At 42.5% G+C, this 17,715-nt stretch overlaps 1 protein-coding gene across 3 annotated transcripts in view; it reads left to right on the forward strand.

Moving 5' to 3' along the window:
- Positions 1-17,715, forward strand: part of AKAP12 (A-kinase anchoring protein 12) — a 28,600-nt gene that overhangs the window by 2,673 nt on the left and 8,212 nt on the right. The window contains exon 2 of one of the 3 annotated variants that reach the window (XM_086745073.1): positions 6,883-7,069. In XM_086745073.1, coding sequence (XP_086601199.1) covers positions 6,883-7,069 — 187 coding nt within the window. Of the gene's footprint in view, positions 1-6,882; positions 7,070-10,454; positions 10,619-11,760; positions 11,981-17,715 lie in introns of those variants that run through there. The other 2 variants (XM_086745074.1, XM_086745075.1) reach the window with 2 other exon arrangements.

Below are 17,715 nucleotides of genomic sequence, written 5' to 3' on the forward strand. Positions count from 1 at the left end.
GACCTCAGCTGCTCACCCCATCTCTTCACAAGTTGCCGCTGAATTACACATGAAGTGGCTCCAGAGTTTCCAGCCCAGCATGTTACTGGGACTTGAAACTGAAACTGATGAGGTTTTTTTACTGTAACAGATGAGGCTGAAACTCTGGCAGTGGAGGAGCTGCTCCTTATCTTGCATAGCCCTCCCCTGCCCCACGCTGCTGCGGGAAGCCCCCTCTGCAGGGGAGCGTGACACATCCTGGAGGTACTAATCCATTCGCATGCCTCAATGGAATTCTTCAGATTTGTGAATCGACACCCAAAGTCCTGCTGAAATCAAGGGGCAGGGTGTGGTCTGGTGGAAGGCTGATCTGATGGAGTGATCTCCTTGCCGTTAGAGCAGCAATACTTTCCACCTCCTCTTCTTCCTCCTCGGTCCCTCTTCTCTGGCCCCAGGTAATGCAGTCCCACCTCGCACCATGTCTGGTCCTCACCTTGCCTTTTCGTAAGCAGATTAAACTCGCTGACCCATCAGGAACCAGTGGATTGGTTTTTTTTCTGGGCCAGTTCCCTGGTGTATTAGTGAATTCACTGGATTCCTACGGCACCCAGGTGAGACCCAGAGCCAGGACAAGGCAAGGATCTGCAGCGTGGCAGAAGGGGAAATAAAGAAACTTTCAGTCAGTGGCAGTGAGCTGGTAGACCCTGTCCCACCAGACTGCCCTGTGTGGCACAGAAGACCGAAGCTTGGCCTAAGAAGGGTTTAAGAGTGGTAGGAGCAGGAACAAGGTGGCTAGTCTTGCAAAGGAGAGCAGGCAAACTTTGGGTGTCCCAGCCTGACGAAAGCTTTGAGGTGTCTGATGGCGTGGGTCTCGTGCTCCTGCCCCCTCCCGAGGGCTCCCGCAGCTTCCTCTATGCTGCTTCTGGCCCTGGGTGAGCTTGTTCCAGGAGCTGACCCCACAGGAAGCTGCTCGGCTTCTTTGGTGAGGTCTTGCCAAATCAGCAGAGAACGATATGCTGGCTTCTGGGAGTGGGGCAGCAGAAGCAGCAGGTGCAGGGGAGTGGGCAGGACCCTGTGACTGAGTTTGGGCAGGGAGCTGGGTGACACCTCTGACAGTGGCAGTGTGTGGCTGGGTTGGTTTGGGCATCTCCATCTTGTGAGCTCCCTCTCTCTTCGTAGTGGTGATGCAGCTCTTGCCCAACTTCCCATTAGGATGCTGAGCGTCAGAGGGAGACTGGGAATCCTGCCCTCCGCAGCGGTGCCCTCCAAGGTCCCATGGGATGGGAAGGCGACGGCGAGCCACGTGGGCAACGCAAGGAGAGCTGTGTCATCCTACCAGCATCTCTGCTGCTGCAATTGAGATCAACTCCCCCCGCTTTTATTTTATTTAGAAGCCGAAGGTACTGGTTTTAATACCGGTTTCCTTCTGCGGCCCTGCTGAGGGAGCAGAGCTGTGCTGGAGCAGCTACCTGAAGTGGCTCTCTTAAAGAGAGAATCCAGGGAAAAATACTGACATGCTAACAAGCTGTTCTTGCAGGACAATCTAAGTTTGGCAGAGATAATCTTTTGCAGCAGTCGATGGCTTTAAGATGTCGCACAGTGAATTCTTGGCTTGCTCACGGGCAAGGGCCCCCCGCTCAAGAGCAGTGAATCGTTCAAATGGTGTTTTCAGGATAGTTCCCATTTCTGAGTAGTAACTTGATTATGCTACCTGCGTTGTAATGAGAGCAAGTGTCTGCTAGACAGTAAATATTTGGAACTGTCTCTTCTAAAGAGGTTACCAGCTGAGATGTCAGACTGTCTTATTGTCTGAGTGCCTGACAAATAACAGCTGGGACAGACTTACATCTGCTGTTTAAACAACTCTGTGTTCTGGTGAGGGAGCTGAGCCAGCCTGAAAATACTACAGTAGCGATGGTCAAACTAAGCCTGATGGAGGACCAGAGGAAGGCCCCTAGGCTGTGTCTCTGAAAGCCCCAGTTAAAAACCGCTCTGGTTTGAGGCGTTTGGCCTGGATGACGAGGCTGCGGGGTTCTCCTGGCACAACAAGGTCTGATTCCCTTTAAGGAGTTCCCTTCCAAATGGGAAGGAAGAGGCTGTTGTAGTTTGGTGGTGAGGTTTGGAGGACTGCCCGTGCCTGTGGGGTGGCTGAGGAGAAAGCATAAAGATGCTTAATTGAAGAAAATGCGCAATGGAAATGGGTGTCATGGATCCTCAAGGGTGAAATAACCCCCTAATCATACAGGAGGTAAGAGGGAGGTGGCAGAGGGAGTGTCTGGCCACTTTGAAAGCCAAGGCAATTAACTTGTGTTTGATGTGATGTGGGCTAAAGAGATGCAAAGTGGAGCGTCAGGTCTTCGAAAGTCCGGCTTGTTGGAAATGCAAGCCGTGGTTGTAGTTATTCCCAGCTCTCAGTAACTCGCTTTGTGCTCGGTCCTTGTTCTAACCCATCCTGGGTGAGCTGTACCAATGCGAACGCGTAGGGTAAAGTGGTGTCCTGACACCGCTGTCCGGAGAGGTGTGAGACCTGGGAAGGCGCTCAGGCTGGAGCCGGCTTAAGGTGTGGTCCAGGCTGGGAGTAACACTTCTGTCACAGGTTGCAAAAAGAGATCAGGGAGATGACGTGGGAGCAGAAATCTGTTGGTTTTGGTTCAGCCATGTGGATTTTGAGGGTGGTTATTATATAAGGAGGGGCCACAACGAAGTCAGCCTAAGAGTTAGGACAGAAGAGGATAGATCTAGGGGAGTGAAAGGTAAGGAGAAGGCTCTTGACTTTGCCTGCAGGAGGTGTTGCTCAGAAATAAGGTACTGAAATTGAGTACACTGTTATGCGCCTTCTGGATTAAGGGCCTTAGGTTTTCCCCACCTGGAAATTGCAGTGTCCCACAAACCTCTGATGCCTTAGCTAATGCAAAACCAGACAAACTGCTGCGAACAAAGAGTTGGAATGACCTAAATTCAGAGTGTTGTGTGGTTTTCTTGTTTGTTTTGGTTTTTTTCCCAAATGTTGATGTTTGAAGATCTTTTTAATGAAGCGGTGTGTGTTAGGAGCAGACCAACAGTGCTGCAAGCTTTCCCAAAGCTTCAAAATCAAACTTCAGGAAAAATATTAGAGACCATTATGTTAGTTTGCTCAGTTGTTCAGACAGCTGGATCTGGCTATTTTAGTAATCTAGTGTAGAATCAGTGTAGCAGGATTAACGGAATGAGGCAAAATTAACTCTGGTGCGTTTGGGCCTGGTGTGAGGAATCCCTGGAATGATTTGGGTCTGGTACAAGGAATGTTGGGAATGGTGGTGATTGCTGGTGGGGGAAGAAGCTGGGTACTGCTCGCCCCTCCAGAACAGTGCGTGAATGAAGCGTGCGCTAACTTACAGTGAGAGCGCGGGGACTTGCTGTTCATCCATATCTTGCATAGTTCCTTGTGCTTCTCCTGCATGTTGTGAGACAATACATTCATAAATTAGTAATCAAAGGAGAGAGATGAATGTGTGCCACAGAAACCTGATAAATGTTGATAAACCTGCCAAGTGCAATGTCTCATTACCTGTGGTTAAATACACAGATCTGAATGACGAGATGCCTAATACCGTTAATTTTGTCTTCAAGGTTTTCACCCGTCTCTCTAAACTTTGACTTTATATTTGTCTAAGCTTTGCAACTATTCTCAATGGAATTGAGAACATAACTCACTAAATGAGACATAATTGGACTGAACCGCGTTTTAGATCCCTTCAGAGGAATGAAGCAGTTAATGTGAGTGAAAACTGAAATTAGTTTCTTTTGAGGACTAATGCAGTGGGACAGACTGCACTGACCCTCATAAAGAGCCTGAGCAACTTCTTTCAGAACAGAGAACTTTTGTTTTTTTAAATAAACTAATGATGCCGTTATGTCTCCCTTCACATTACAAACCCGCTCCCCAAAAATGCATATTTTCTTCTTCGTTGCATGCATTTTAATTTGCAAAAAAATACTATTGTTATATTAGTTTTGATTATTGAAAGTAGAACACTTGATTTGAAAATCTAAATTTGCCCTCCTATGGCCAAGAATCACATCAAACTGTTTCCCAGGAGACTGGGGTAGAAAGGTCCCTGTGCCCTGGCAGGGTAGGGTTATACTGCAGGTCTGGTCAAATTTGAAAATAATGGGGTTTTTCATGTATTTACATTTTTACTTAGTTGTGACTGATGGGTTCTGCTTTCAAAATGGAATTTTTGTACAGAGTGAAGAAGGATTATAATTATGCTTGCTGGTAGTAAAAACTGCTTATAGTCTTCCATTTAGTAATGTTTTTACATGTAATTCTGTTCTTTGTACTGGAAGGTAGCACAGCATTTTACAGGTCCAAAAGGTTATCTGCTAGGTCCAGTGACTTCTGAATTTTGGTTACAAATTTTGGGGATGATGTATAGTCAGTGTTTTCCTAAATGCATCATGACTGTAAAATAAATTGAGAGATGGGGGAATGTTAAGTGTTACCATAGCTAATAGTTTGTCATAGCACTCGGAGCTCAATTTAAAAAGGAGACAAGTTAGGGTATGCAGTCCCTTTGCACCCTGGTTCCTTGCTGAGTCCAGAGGTCCGTATCAGGCACTTAGGCAAGTGGTGGACTTTTACGTGTCTATACGTGTGTGTGTATATTTGAGCTTTCAAATGGTTTGCTGACTGCAGGAGGTTTGGAAAGAAAGGCAAGGAAACTTTTGAATGAGGTGAGGAGTGCTGAGATTATTCAGTGCTGTTGCCTTTCTTGCGACTTCAGAGAATTGGTGGTGGTGATTCTGAGGGCGTCATCTTGAAGTATCCTTCCATGGGTTTATCTTCAGGTAGCCAAGGGCCCTTAGAGCCAGTGAAGTTAAGGTGGTTCTTGTCTTTGCAGGAATAGCAGTTGCCTTACAAGAATGAGGAAGTAAAATTTATTATTTAAAAAAATAGTAATTGTCCTTTAATAAATTTATATGGAAGAATCTCAAAGCCCTGTAAGAGTTAGGTTGTTATTTTCTATGTCTATTTGTTGCTAGTCTTCAGTCAGTTACTACCATCCAGTTAATGCCGTGTGCAACCGCAGAAGAGCTTCCCAGAGTTTACGTGCCTTTGTTCGGCGGTGTGGCATTTTTATTCCTCCTGAGTTTCCTGTGTTTTAGATTTATGAGAAGGATGATGTGAGAAGCGGGAATGTAATCTGAGTGTTGAGCTGTTCCGTATTTCTTCTATTTAATATCTGGTCTCAGCATGTGAAAACTCTGAAGCCAAATTATTCCATCTGTGGTATTGGCAGTAGAGCAGAATGGGGTCCTTTTTTTTTCGTGAGGTGGATTATGCGGCTGTGAAAGGCAGCTTTGAGGAGTGCAGCCGTGCCAGGTGGAAACAATTTGGCTTAATTAAGGGCTTCTGAACTGAAAATGGGGAACCCGAACGCGCACTTTGTTCCCTGTGGAAGCGGGGCTAGGGCACTTCTCTCGCATCCCGCCCGGCGTGCGAAAAGGGGGTTGAATGATAAGAGGAAAGCCATTTGCCTGGCACTTTGTATGTTGATTTGCAATTCTGTTGTGGCGGGCTAATTGCTAATAAAGGTAAATAAATGGATCTCCCCATTCAGAAGCTGGTTGTAGTGGGATTTGGAAGAGAATTGTCAGGAGCGTGGCATCTTTCTGATCCCAGTTTGGCGCTTCAAGCGCTTGGATGTTACATCACACTGAGAGATGGGATGTATCTCTAGTTCCTTCGCTTAATTAACAGGGCTTCAGTGGCAGTATTTTGGGAGTATGGCTGAGAAATAAGACAATGATATGTAATTAAGGTTCGCTGTTCTACCAGAGGAACTTTAAACTTACGCTTTAGGAATAGGGATTTAAGACGTGGTTAATTAGTTGAGATGGCTTCTGATGGAAGGTAATACAATCAATTGGAAAGCTAGTTAATTAAACAAATAATTAAAGGGTAAGGAAGGTGGTTTTTTGGTTTGTTTTTTTTTTTTTTAATGACCACCACACATTTTCATACTTTCAGAAGCGTATTTTTGTTTTAAAAGTATCTTCCTTGTCATATGGCAAGCCAATACAAGTTCTGAAAATACTTAAAATGTATCAGATGTGGAAGCTGAAAAAGAGATATTATTTTACAGTTATTAATAAATCTAGAAAAAAAATTCAAATATTATAGTACAGAGTCCCAAAGAATTGCAAAGCTTTTTCCTCCCTGTAAGAAGAAACCCTGCCTAATAATGGAGGCCCAAAAATTCTAGTTTTAATCCTAGTTTTACTGAATTTCCTCATGGGATTTATATTTTTTATATATATATATATATATTCCCCCTCCCCCCCACTTTCTGTCCTGAACAGTTTGGTTTCTTTGTAGTTGTGTTGTTTATGATGATAAGCACATCAGCAGAGGAGCAATATTAAAGGCTGTAATGTAGACAGGATTTATGCATATATCAGAGTAATTGTGCCAGACCGTTTGAAAAATGAAAAGTAGCTTTCCATCAGCCAGATTCACATTATCCTGGAGTTTTCCTTCATGCTAGAAACCAATTTCTACAAAAGGTTATAGGTCGTTGTCTGCAAGACTTGCGTCTTCCACATACTTCGTGCAAGAGAACAGTAAAATAAATAGTCCCAGATTATGTCTTGGGCTTTTTTTTCCCTCACATAAGTACTTTGATTTATTAAAGTTAGTAATTTTGAAAAGGAGGAATACTACACAGAAGCCCAGAAGTGTTTAGTTCCCAAAATGCTTGCATGTATATATGTGAAATGAGAATGAAAGAACAATATTCTGTGGGGGGAAAACCTGACCTAATACTGATGTGTGGGTTGTTTTTTTGTTGTTGTTGTTTTTTCTTTTTCTTCTCTCTTTTTCCTTCTCTACCATCCTTCAACCAATGCTTGACCTTCCAGGTTTCAGATGCAAGTTTACCAGTACCTGATGCAAATGAAGACAATGTGGAACGTGATGCCCAGCCACAGGATCCGCAGCAGCCGGGAGCCGTTGCGGCATCTCATGAGCTGGATGGGCAGCAGCCGGGCGTGGCATCACCCCTCCAGGAAAGGCCCGGAGAGCAGGCAGAGGCTTCTGGAACAAATGGTGAGTAAAAACCTGTGTTCAGTGGAGAGATCGTAGAGGCCTAGGTGCTAAAGGGAGTGAGAAGTTGAAATGGTGCTCCACTAGCCGTCTGCTAGTGAACAGGTGGTTACCAACCTGATCTCTTGGTTGCTCAAGTGCTTCTTCTAAGGCATTGTTTTTCTGGGACGCATTTGTCTATAGCAGAGTTCAGGTAACAAATGGGTTGTGGATTGACACTGTTGGTGTTGGGGGATGCTCCCCATTCCTCCTGGGAATGTTCTCCCGTTCCCTCAGTGCATCCTGTGGTGCCTCTGCTTGCCTGCTGCTGGTCTCTCGACCATTCTGCTGAAGGAGCAACTCTGTTTCCACTTCTGATGTTGGGAGTTTCTGCCAACTGTCTGTGCAGGCCTGTCTCTTCCGTCATAGGGCAGAAATCCTTTTATGTTAATTCATTGGTGATATTAATGCTGTTAAACTATTTGGAGCTCCCAGGAAGGGACAGGCTGTTGGTCCATTCGCTCTTCCTCAGTTAAAGTTCCCTTTTCCTCTGCTTTTAATCAGGGAAAGGGAACTTTCCCAGACGGAAAGTGGACTTAGCAGGTGACAAATGCTGATGTGAGAAAGCAGGGGAAGGTGGGGGAAAGGGCATGTTTTTCAGTGTGAGCCTGGAGAGCAACTTAAGGCAACTGTGTAGACCTTGGTGTAGTTTGGGTTTCAAATTCTAGTGAAGGTAGTTCTTTGCTATGCCTTCAGATTGATGGCCATTACGCCGTTACTCCAAAAGAAGGTTGCCATATTTTGTGCTTTCTTTTTTAGCATATTGTTAGAGGCTTTTGGCACAGTAGAAATGGGATGCAACATGTTTTATCTTTTACTCATGATAAACACTGCTTCTCTTAAAAAAATTTCACTCTTAAGTGGATAGGGATGGAGAGAGGATACCTATTAAGCAAAGTCATGAAGGAAGAGAAAATACCTGATTTGAAGTAGTGTCAGAAGATTTCACGTTGGTATTCAGCTTCTGGATCAAGTAACAGAGAAGGCCTTTTGAAAGGGCATGAATTTCAAGTTAATAGTCGAAGATTGTAATTCTTGTTGAATAATTCTGGGCTGTAGCTTCAGTTGTACAGAAATTCTGTTCCTAGGATGTGTAATGAAGAAGAGGTGAGAAGCTCCCTTTGAACACAAATGGTTGCATGTGACCAAATGCATGACGTAGGAATTTGTATGAGTAGATTGCCTGAAAAGTCTTCACTTTCTTTTATAATAATCTCTCATGTGTGATGTTGCTGTTTTAATCAGGATTTCTTTTACTGCTTTCAGTAGAACCAAACTTACATGGTAGCATCATTTATGTGAAAACAGTTCTACGGATTTGCTCTCAAAGGGAAAAAAAAACGCCTTTATGGAGGCAATGCAGCATGTATTTCCTGGTAGCAATAGCTGAAAGTGACACCATTCACAGAGACAAATAAAACCTCTCTGGTCAAGCATTGAAAAGATAGTTCTTCAAGTAAAGACTGCATTCAGATATTCATAACTGTTTATATCCACCCCTCTGGACCTCACGGAGTCTGGTCCGTGAGTCTTTAGGCAGATGAAATAAAGAATGAGTGGGGAACATGAAGTGTATGGAGCTAAAATGATTTCTTTCTCTATGTGGAAAGATTTCTCTGCATGGAGCATTTAAGAGACCTCTTCCCCACCTTTATTCATCTTGTTTGCAAAATCTAAAATCAGAAATAAAGTATCATGACAGTGAGCACTGAGGCAACACAGGTAGTTGCTTATAGTAAAAGAATGATTGATGAAGGTTTTTTTGGGTTGGTTGATTTGTTTGTTGTTGTCATTAGTTTTTGGAAGACCATTTGAGAGATGATCCAGAGTCATGGAAGTTGCCACTATTGGATTAAATTAACTGGGAAGTGTGGTGGTGCTGGCAATCAGAGGCACAGACAAAGGCTGTGTATGCCTGGCTCAAGTTTCTGTGTATCGTCAGAACTTTGGAGATATCCAACATAGTGCATGGAAATATTGTTTCTGTATTAGGAGGTCACGTAGGTCAGATACTGATGCTTTGTTTTATTTTATCATATTGCATCTCTTTCTGCTAGCAGTAAGAGCTGCTGGAGCATTGTATTACTATGCTGCAAGTATCCAGAGTAATACCTTTCTGAAACCCTTGACAGCAGAATTTGATATAATTTATAATGCAATTACGTTGTAGAGAGTTCCACTTCAAAAAACCCAAACAAAGCAAAAAAAGAAACCCCAACCCCTAATGGTTTGGGTTGGAAGGGACCTCTAAAGGCCATCTAGTCCATCTCTGGGCAACCTGTGCCAGTGCTCCACCACTCTCATTAAAGTCATTCTGCCTCAACATACCTGTCCTGAAATTTTCACTTCAGGTATTTATTTTTTCCTGTGGAGAAGGGAGACGCCATCTCTGCAGTAAGAAACAGCCACTTTCTAAGCAACAAACCACTTTAGTTCCCACTTCTGTAACACTGCCTTGATGCGGCTCACCACAAAGTACCCAGACCAAACCTCAACAGATGCTGGTTACCAGCTCCAAGTAGTTTACCCCTCATATATATATAAAAAAACATATGAAACACTTGCTTTTCCATCCTGAAACATTTGCTCCTCTGCTTATTGAGAGAAGCCCTGCTGAGAAGGACTTGGGAGTGCTCGTAGACGAGAAGCTCAACATGAGCCAGCGATGTGCGCTTGCAGCCCAAAAAGCCAACTGCATCCTGGGCTGCATCAAGAGGAGCGTGACCAGCAGGTCAGGGGAGGTGATTCTGCCCCTCTACTGTGCCCTGGTGAGACCCCACCTGGAGTACTGTGTCCAGCTCTGAAGCCCCCAGCATAAGGATGTGGACTTGTTGAAGCGAGTCCAGAGGAGGGCCACAGAGATAATCAGAGGGCTGGAGCAGCCTTCCAGTACTTAAAGGGGGCTCATAAGAAAGGTGGGGAGAGGTTCTTCAGCAGGGCCTGTTGCAATAGGACGAGGGGTAATGGTTTTAAAGTAGAAGGAGGTAGTTTCAGACTGGATATAAGGAAGAAATTTTTTACACTGAGGGTGGTGGAACACTGGCACAGGTTGCCCAGAGAGGTGATGGATGCCCCATCCCTGGGAAGACTCAAGGCCAGGTTGGACAGGGCTCTGAGCAACCTGATCTGGTTGGAGATGTCCCTGCTCCTTGCAGGGGGGTTGGACTAGATGGCCTTTAAAGGTCCCTTCCAGCCCCAACCATTCTATCAGTGTAATCGCGGGCAGCGGGGGCGGGGCGAAGGGCGGGGCTCCGTGACCGGGCCCGCCCCTCCGCGCCGCGCGGGGCGGGGGCGGTTCCCGCGCTCAGCGCAGCTCCGCTGCTGCGGGGACCATGACGGTGGCGGGTAAGGCAGCGCCGCACCGCTGGCGCGTAAGGACGCTCCTGGGGCTCGGTTTTCTCTCCGCTGCTGGCGCCGGCGTTTGCGTCAGGGGCTGCTGCTGCGCTCTCCCCGCTCAGGACGGCGTTGCTTGCCTTGCTCTGCGTCTCCGGGCAGCGCGTTAGGGGTTAAAAGGTCTGGCTTAAACGTTTTTAGTACAATGGCAGCCGTTTCCGACTGAAAGTTGCTGGAATTTTTAAAATTTCTTGTCTCCTTACCTTGTAATACAAGGCTTTTACGCGTTTGGAGATGCTAACAAGGTTTTCTCCCGCGGTACCAGAATACGACCTAGTACCTGAAGCTGAGGAGCAGAAAGAAAGGATAGCAACCGTATTGACGATGCTGTTTTATGTTGGCCAAGAAATAATGCAGTAAAATATCTTCAGAGCTAAACTTGGTGAAATTGAAGGAAATGTAGAAGTGTAAGTTGTAAAAATAATTACGTGACAGAAATGAAGCTGTTACTCTGTAGCTGTTTTAATTTTAATGAGGCAAAATCCCGAGGAGATTACCAGCGTGGCGGGGGGTGTGCGCGTACGCGTGCGTGTGTGGCGGTGGGATCCCGGCCGGTGGTATCAAAAACTCGATGCTCTGTGCATCGAACTCCGCATCTTATTGAAGAAAGTAGCGGGCGAGGTACTGAAGTGTGAGAGCCGACACCACAGACTAATGGGGCTTTCTGAAAAGGTAATAGTATTTGGAGGAGCAAAGAATTAAAAGGTAAAAATGTTGTCTTGCGCTGCTGGTTTTGCACAAACTTATGTGTTTCTCTGGGAAACAAAGTGGTGCTATGACATTTAAAACAAAAACAAACCCCACTTTTTTTCCTGAAGATAACTAATTTTCATCAGAATTTCTCGCAGATTGATGAAGTATGGCTTTAGCAATCTAAGCAATCTCTTCTTATTTTATTAGTAATTATTTACTTGCTTCTATTTTATTTGCTAAAGCTAGTGGATGAATGAAACAAATGGTAGGGGTTTATTCATGCGAAATGCTTTAGCTTTGCAATACTTACTGACAACAAAGCCTGTAGAAGTTCGGCTCCGTTTGGAGCTGACCCTGGGGAGGACTGTACGTGATTTGAATCAGTTAGTAGGGGAGGAGATATCCTACCGCTGTTTACAATAGAGTTTTCATTAAACTTGATCTTTAATGAGCTTATCACATGCTGAGTCCTTTTCCTCAAGGGTTCTCTATTTTTTTTATTTCCTTTTATTGTTAGCAATTAAAGGTTAAATTTTTTCAAAAGCAATCTCTTTATAAGGTTGCACAGTTTGATCGTTTGAAGTTTTCCTTATTTAATAATTCTTGTGGAAACTTGGATTTTCACTGCAGCACAGCTGCTTCCATAGCACGTTCTGCCAGAACTGCATCTAGCTGGTAGTACAAGTTCCCATTTCTCTGAAGGGACAGAGTGCCTCTCCTTACTGGTGTGCGGGAGTGTCTCAAGCTATCCTCTCTAATTTGTGCAGACGCAGCTGTTTCTCCTTTGTGGTGAGTTTGTCTATGGTGCTGATGTTACTCTTTATGCAGTCGTTTTGATAAAGCAAATTTTCAATCTGTTTTTCATTGTGCATTTTCATTAATCACTAGGGGTTCTCAGAAATGTCCCAGTGCTTACTGACCTGTGTGGCTTATCCCATCCTTGTTCCTAGCGGAGCAGATTTTTTTTTTTTCTCCCCTTAAATACCCAAGTGCTAGTGTTGCATCAGTCTCATGCTTGGTGCATACATTTTATTTTAAAAAGCGGAACCAAGTCACTGAATGTGAGACATGGACAGCTTGGGTAACCATGAAATTTCATAAATATTTGTAGCACGCTGATTTGGTTCCCAAGCAGAACAGCTGGACTGGTTTGAGAGCAGTTTATTGTTGTGAGTTCATTTGATGAAGAATCTTTAACTACAGTAACTGTATATCCAAGCTGTGGCTAATGACCCTTCTGGTTTAAAAACAAACAAACAAAACAATTCTAGAAGAACTGTGCTGGTTTTTTATTTTTAGTGCTATGTCTTGAAACATAGAAATGAAAGAAGAAATATCTTAAAATCTTGAATGAATGAAATATATAATTTCCCTTGCTGGAATTTGAAAAGCTGGTCTTTAGATTGGAGCAGACAAGTACAGCTAAAGCAAAATCTTCTAAAAATAAAGGTTTGTGAGGAATTTTATAGCATCACAGCGGAAGTGATTGTGCTTTCTTTTAAGTTATTTTCACATGAGGTTATGTGTAATGTCCTTTTCTGGTGGGCACATTGCTTTTGCTTTCTTAAGAAGTTCTAAGCCATGAAAAATTACAGCTATTTTGCAACTTTTTCCTTTTTTCTGTTTTTAAAAATGGACACAAAAGTATGTGAGATTTTAAAACTTAACTCTTTAGTTGCCACCACCGTACCAGAGAACTGAAGACTCAACTAATGGTATTTGTTTCTAAAGCTTTGAAAGAACAACATGGTTAGAGAGCTCATGAATTGCGTGTATGCACTGTGAAATTTAGTATGCAAAAATCTCTGTAAATCCTCCCTCATTACTTAATTATTCTGAAAGAACTCCCTCCCCACAGTTAACATGGCAAGTCAGTCCTTTGAAATAATGGAGTGGATAGAATGGGGAAGGAAGTAGTGTGTGCTTTCCTTGAAAGAACTGTTTGTACATTGAAGTGGAAACAAATATTGGGAATAATAGGGAAAGGAAGGAAGAATTTATGAAATACATTGTCAAGAAGGAGCGGTGTTACAGACTTCAAACCCTGTAGTTTAAAAAAAAAAAGAAAAGAAAACCAAACAAAAAAAAAACCCCAAACCTGCAACATTGGTAGAAGGGTAACACCTGGACATATTTCTGTGTTATTTTGTTACTGCAGGGTGGCTAGTGTGTTTGTTTGATTTATTAAATCCATCCTCCTGAAACTTGTGGTTAAAAGAACCAGGATTTGTGGTATAATTTCCAATTCTTACACTCAGCAATGAAAACCTAAAAACACAGCTTGCATTTTTTTTAATTGCTAAAGTATTCAACTTCACTAATAATTCCATATAACTGCTTTCTTCTAAATAAGTCTGTTCAGAGCAGGTTTTTCATAGATACTGTAACTTCAAACTGTGTTTTGTTTTTTAATTACTGCTCCTCCATCCTTATCAGTTTTTACCCTTTCTTGACTTTGTCTTTAAATGTTTCCAATGATAATTAGAAGAATTGTGCAGTTAAGGGGAAACTTCATTTAACAAATAAAAGCTGCTTGGTATATCATGGATGCTCAGTTCAAATTTTTTTTTTTTTTAATTGCCTTCTCCTGTTTCAGTGTCATGTGAATTTTAGAGCAGTAGGTGTTTGGTTTTTTGTGTTTGTTTTTTTTGATTGTAAAATACTCCTTCAGCCTTATGGCTTTGTCATTTGCTGCTGCTCATGCAAACCGACTGAGAGTAATGTATGTGACCGAAAGCGCAATTTGGCCCTAAATACTTAAACGTTGAATAAATGAAAACAGCACAAAGTCCTCTGGAGCCTTTCGGTGGCCAGTGGAGTTTGCGAGGCGGGCGCTGGGTGTGTGTGACATCCATCTGAGAGATTGAGAATGTAGGGAATTCATGGAAAAAATCCAACGCCGTGCTGCAAATCCTGAGGGGGGAAAAGTCAACCAGCTCCAGATGTTGACATGGTTGACTGCGAGCACATGAAGTGCTGTGGATTTAACTCTTGCAGGCAGAGTGGTTTGGTTTGTGCTTTTTGTTTGTGGTTTTTTTGTTTGTGGTTTTTTTTTTTTTTTTTAACCCTCTGGCAACTACCAAGAGAGAAACGCATTTTCACTTCTAGAGACAGATGAGATGGTGGGACCAGTTAAGTTGCACTGCTAACAGTGTCTATCAGCCTACTAAAAGAGAAGTGTTATTTATTAATTTCACTTTTAATGAGATGGGCCAGGAGTTCAGTCATTCAGAAAATATTAATTTTCCAATATCTGATCAGTACACTTCTGATAAAACAGAAAAAAATCTTACCACGGACAAAGCTATCTATGAAATTGTGAAATCGAGCACTTCTGATTCCCTAGGACCGTCAATCTCGTATCTTTCTTTCAGAAGAAAACAAAACACAAGCAGCACCTGGATTTAATTAAAAATGTTTGCAAGCTTAACTGGTAGGTAAGGAGTTAAAATAGAATTTCAGCATTAGCTCTTAGCCACAGTGGATTTAAACAGCAAAGTGGATCAATTTTATGATATCACCTTTGATTTTTATTGCTGCCTCTGGATATATTTTTATTGTATTGTTTTCCTTGACTAGCACATAGCTGGTGAAGTGCAGCCCTGCTCAGAACAGACCTAAAAAAATTATATTCATAGCAGTGTTTTACTAGATTTTTTTTTTCTAATTCCCCCCGCCCTGCCCCTGATAGATATTTTGATGACGCTCCTGTCTGTCTTAAAGAAGCTTTCAAATTCTATGAATTCATTCAGAAAGTACTAGTTGTCTTGCCAAAATACCTATGGTAGTGACACACTACAGTACTCTGAACAACAATACTTTGTGTAAATAACTTCCAGAGCTTTCAAAGTGGAGTTACTCACGGTTTACTTTGCATTCAGAAGAGCACTAACAATGTTTGGGCACCGAGAATGTCATTAATAAAAATGTCATTAAAGAATCCAACTGCTAAATATAAAGTTCAGCAATGTACAGTTGACTTCTCAGGTCTTCCGTTCCTTTTGTGCCCCACTGGATATAAAAGTGCTCTTTGGGGTGTATCTTGTGAAAGTATGGCTTGGATATATATTGTACCGCAGTCTTGTCGCACGACAGGGGCAGCCTCCTGGCAGCATGCAGGCAAGTTTCCTGAATGGCACCTCTCTTCTCAAATGCTGAGGAAGGGCATCGGAAATTCAGTTTGAAAGACTCTTTGAGTGATTTAAATGGAAAAGAAGCAAAGTAGAGACTGGGAGCAAGAGCAGCGGGTCACTTAGCAGCTGCCATCCAAACTCTGTGTTACCTTGGGAATGAAATCCCTTCTGGACAGGTTAAATAAATGCTTTTTGTTGTGGAATTGAAGGGGTGGTGCCTCGGCTGAGTCTACAAGCGTACCCACTGTGTGCTATGAGGGAGTGATGGAAGTGTGACGCATGCAGCGTAGTTGCAGCTTTTCAGACTGGTATTAAAAGTACATGTTCAGTCAGTCAATATTTTTGTTAGTTTTTCCTTTTGCAAGATATTCAATGAGGTATTGCAAGGTAGCGTGTTTGCTGAGCTCATGAGGAAGACCTCATTACTGTCGACCTGATTTAACAGTTTAGAAAGCTTATCACTGTGCCTCCAAATTCTGTGTCCTCTATTTTTATGATTGCATTTGCTATCTTAATACACACCCATACCTGCAGATTTTGTAAACATTATTCAGCTCTTTCCACCCGCAAAGCATTTTACAGATACCAAGTCTTTGTCCTAGGGCGTTATGAACACATCAGTTTATAACTAGAATAAGTGAAAATCCTTTGAATGCTTATCATGAATATTAAGAGATTTCTCTATGTACTAGTCTTACATCTTCTTTCTCACTGTGGAAATACAATACCTCACTCATTCATATTCTCTATCATTCCCCTCTAACAGTAATCCTAATTACTCTTAAAGCCCTGAAACTCCTCTTAAACACTAAATTTGTGTTCTAGGAATAATAATAATAAAAAAAGAAATGCAGCCTGAGCTACAACTTTTAATATTTTTTTTGAAATCTCAGGATTTTCAAGATGGTAAGCATGCATTCCCAGCGTCTGTTTGCCAGAGGAAAGGGGGAACCCTTAGAAAGCTGGGTCTCTAGCTGCCCACCCGTTGCCTGCAGTGGGTCACAACTGTCTTTTGAACTCCCCTCATCTCCTACTGCCTTCCTGCTTCTGGTCTTTCCCACTTAGACCCAGCATTCCCCACTGGCTCTCAGCCCCATTTTTTGCTCTACCTTTGCTTGAGTAGTGTCAGGTGGAGATAGAGATTTCAATATGTGTCAGGGTAAGCACACTGGTGTTGATGGAGGAAGAACAGAGGGGAGACTCTATAGACCTTGTTTCCTCCATAGATGCTAAGAGGCCTGGCTCATGAACAAATTTTTATTTAATGTTAAATGATCAGTGTTTAATTTCATAGCTGGTTCAGCCAGAAAAATAGTTGGAGTGTAGACAAAGGGAAGAAATATCACCTTCTTCACCAGGAAAAAGAGAAGGGTTAATCCACCTTTATCTATCTATCTATATACATGTGCACATGTCTAGAGTACATTGAAGATTATGGAGTATATGAAAGTACCTGTTACTAAATAATTGTAAAATATGTGATATGTACCCAAGTGTTTGAAGAAATGTCTCTAACCTTGTGAATTCTTGTAAAGCTGTGATAAACTTTCTGTTAAATTGCATAATTTGACAGAAATGACAATGAAATTCTTTCTTTCTGAACCTAAGAATAAATGAACACAGATACAAAAGTGGTTCCTTGGCTTTATCCTTGTGTAGTCTCAGCATACAACTACATAATGTTTGATTCATAAGAGTAAAAAAAAATATTAATGAAACAAGCGTATCAGTTTTTCTTTGGTAACCATCTTAAAATGAAATGGGAGTTCAAAAGAGTTATTGCTGCTTCTAGCTGTGCTTACAACCCTATTTCCCTTCACTGACTGAAGTGTTCTTGCAGTGAGTTATTTTTGCTTGTGGGGTGTTCTGGTGTCTGCAAGAGGTGTATTACCAATGGAGTAATAATCCTGGCTTCTTCAGAAAACTGTCCATTTCTTCTTACCCTGTTCCCTCACAAATTACTTGGTTTGGACATCTGTGTTTTAAAATGTTCAGAGAGTCAGGGTGTTATCAACAGGTCAGACTTTTAAGTTAATTAGGAGTTAACGATTAAAGGAAATTATTTTTGCCTTTATCTAACAGTTTAAAATTAAAAGCTTTGCTTATGTCAACTGAGAAACAACCAGTCGGCTGCTGATAGTGAATATAAACATAATTTGCCCTCTGCGTAGCTATTAGAAGCCAGTGTACTTGTTGATTTAGTTTTGCTTACTGTTCAGTTGCGTGTCAGCCTTACCTAGAATGCATCTCTATGTGCTTATGAAGATGCGATTCTTCTCAAAGGGGGTGTAGGCAAGCAGAATCGAGGAAGCATCTAGGCTGGAAGGGACCTCTGGAGATCACGTGGTCCAGCCCCTGCACAAAGCAGGGCCAACTGCAGAGTTGGATCCA

The sequence above is a fragment of the Chlamydotis macqueenii genome, chromosome 3, assembly GCF_036417535.1.
Source record: "Chlamydotis macqueenii isolate bChlMac1 chromosome 3, bChlMac1.mat, whole genome shotgun sequence".
Classification (NCBI taxonomy): Eukaryota; Metazoa; Chordata; class Aves; order Otidiformes; family Otididae; genus Chlamydotis; species Chlamydotis macqueenii.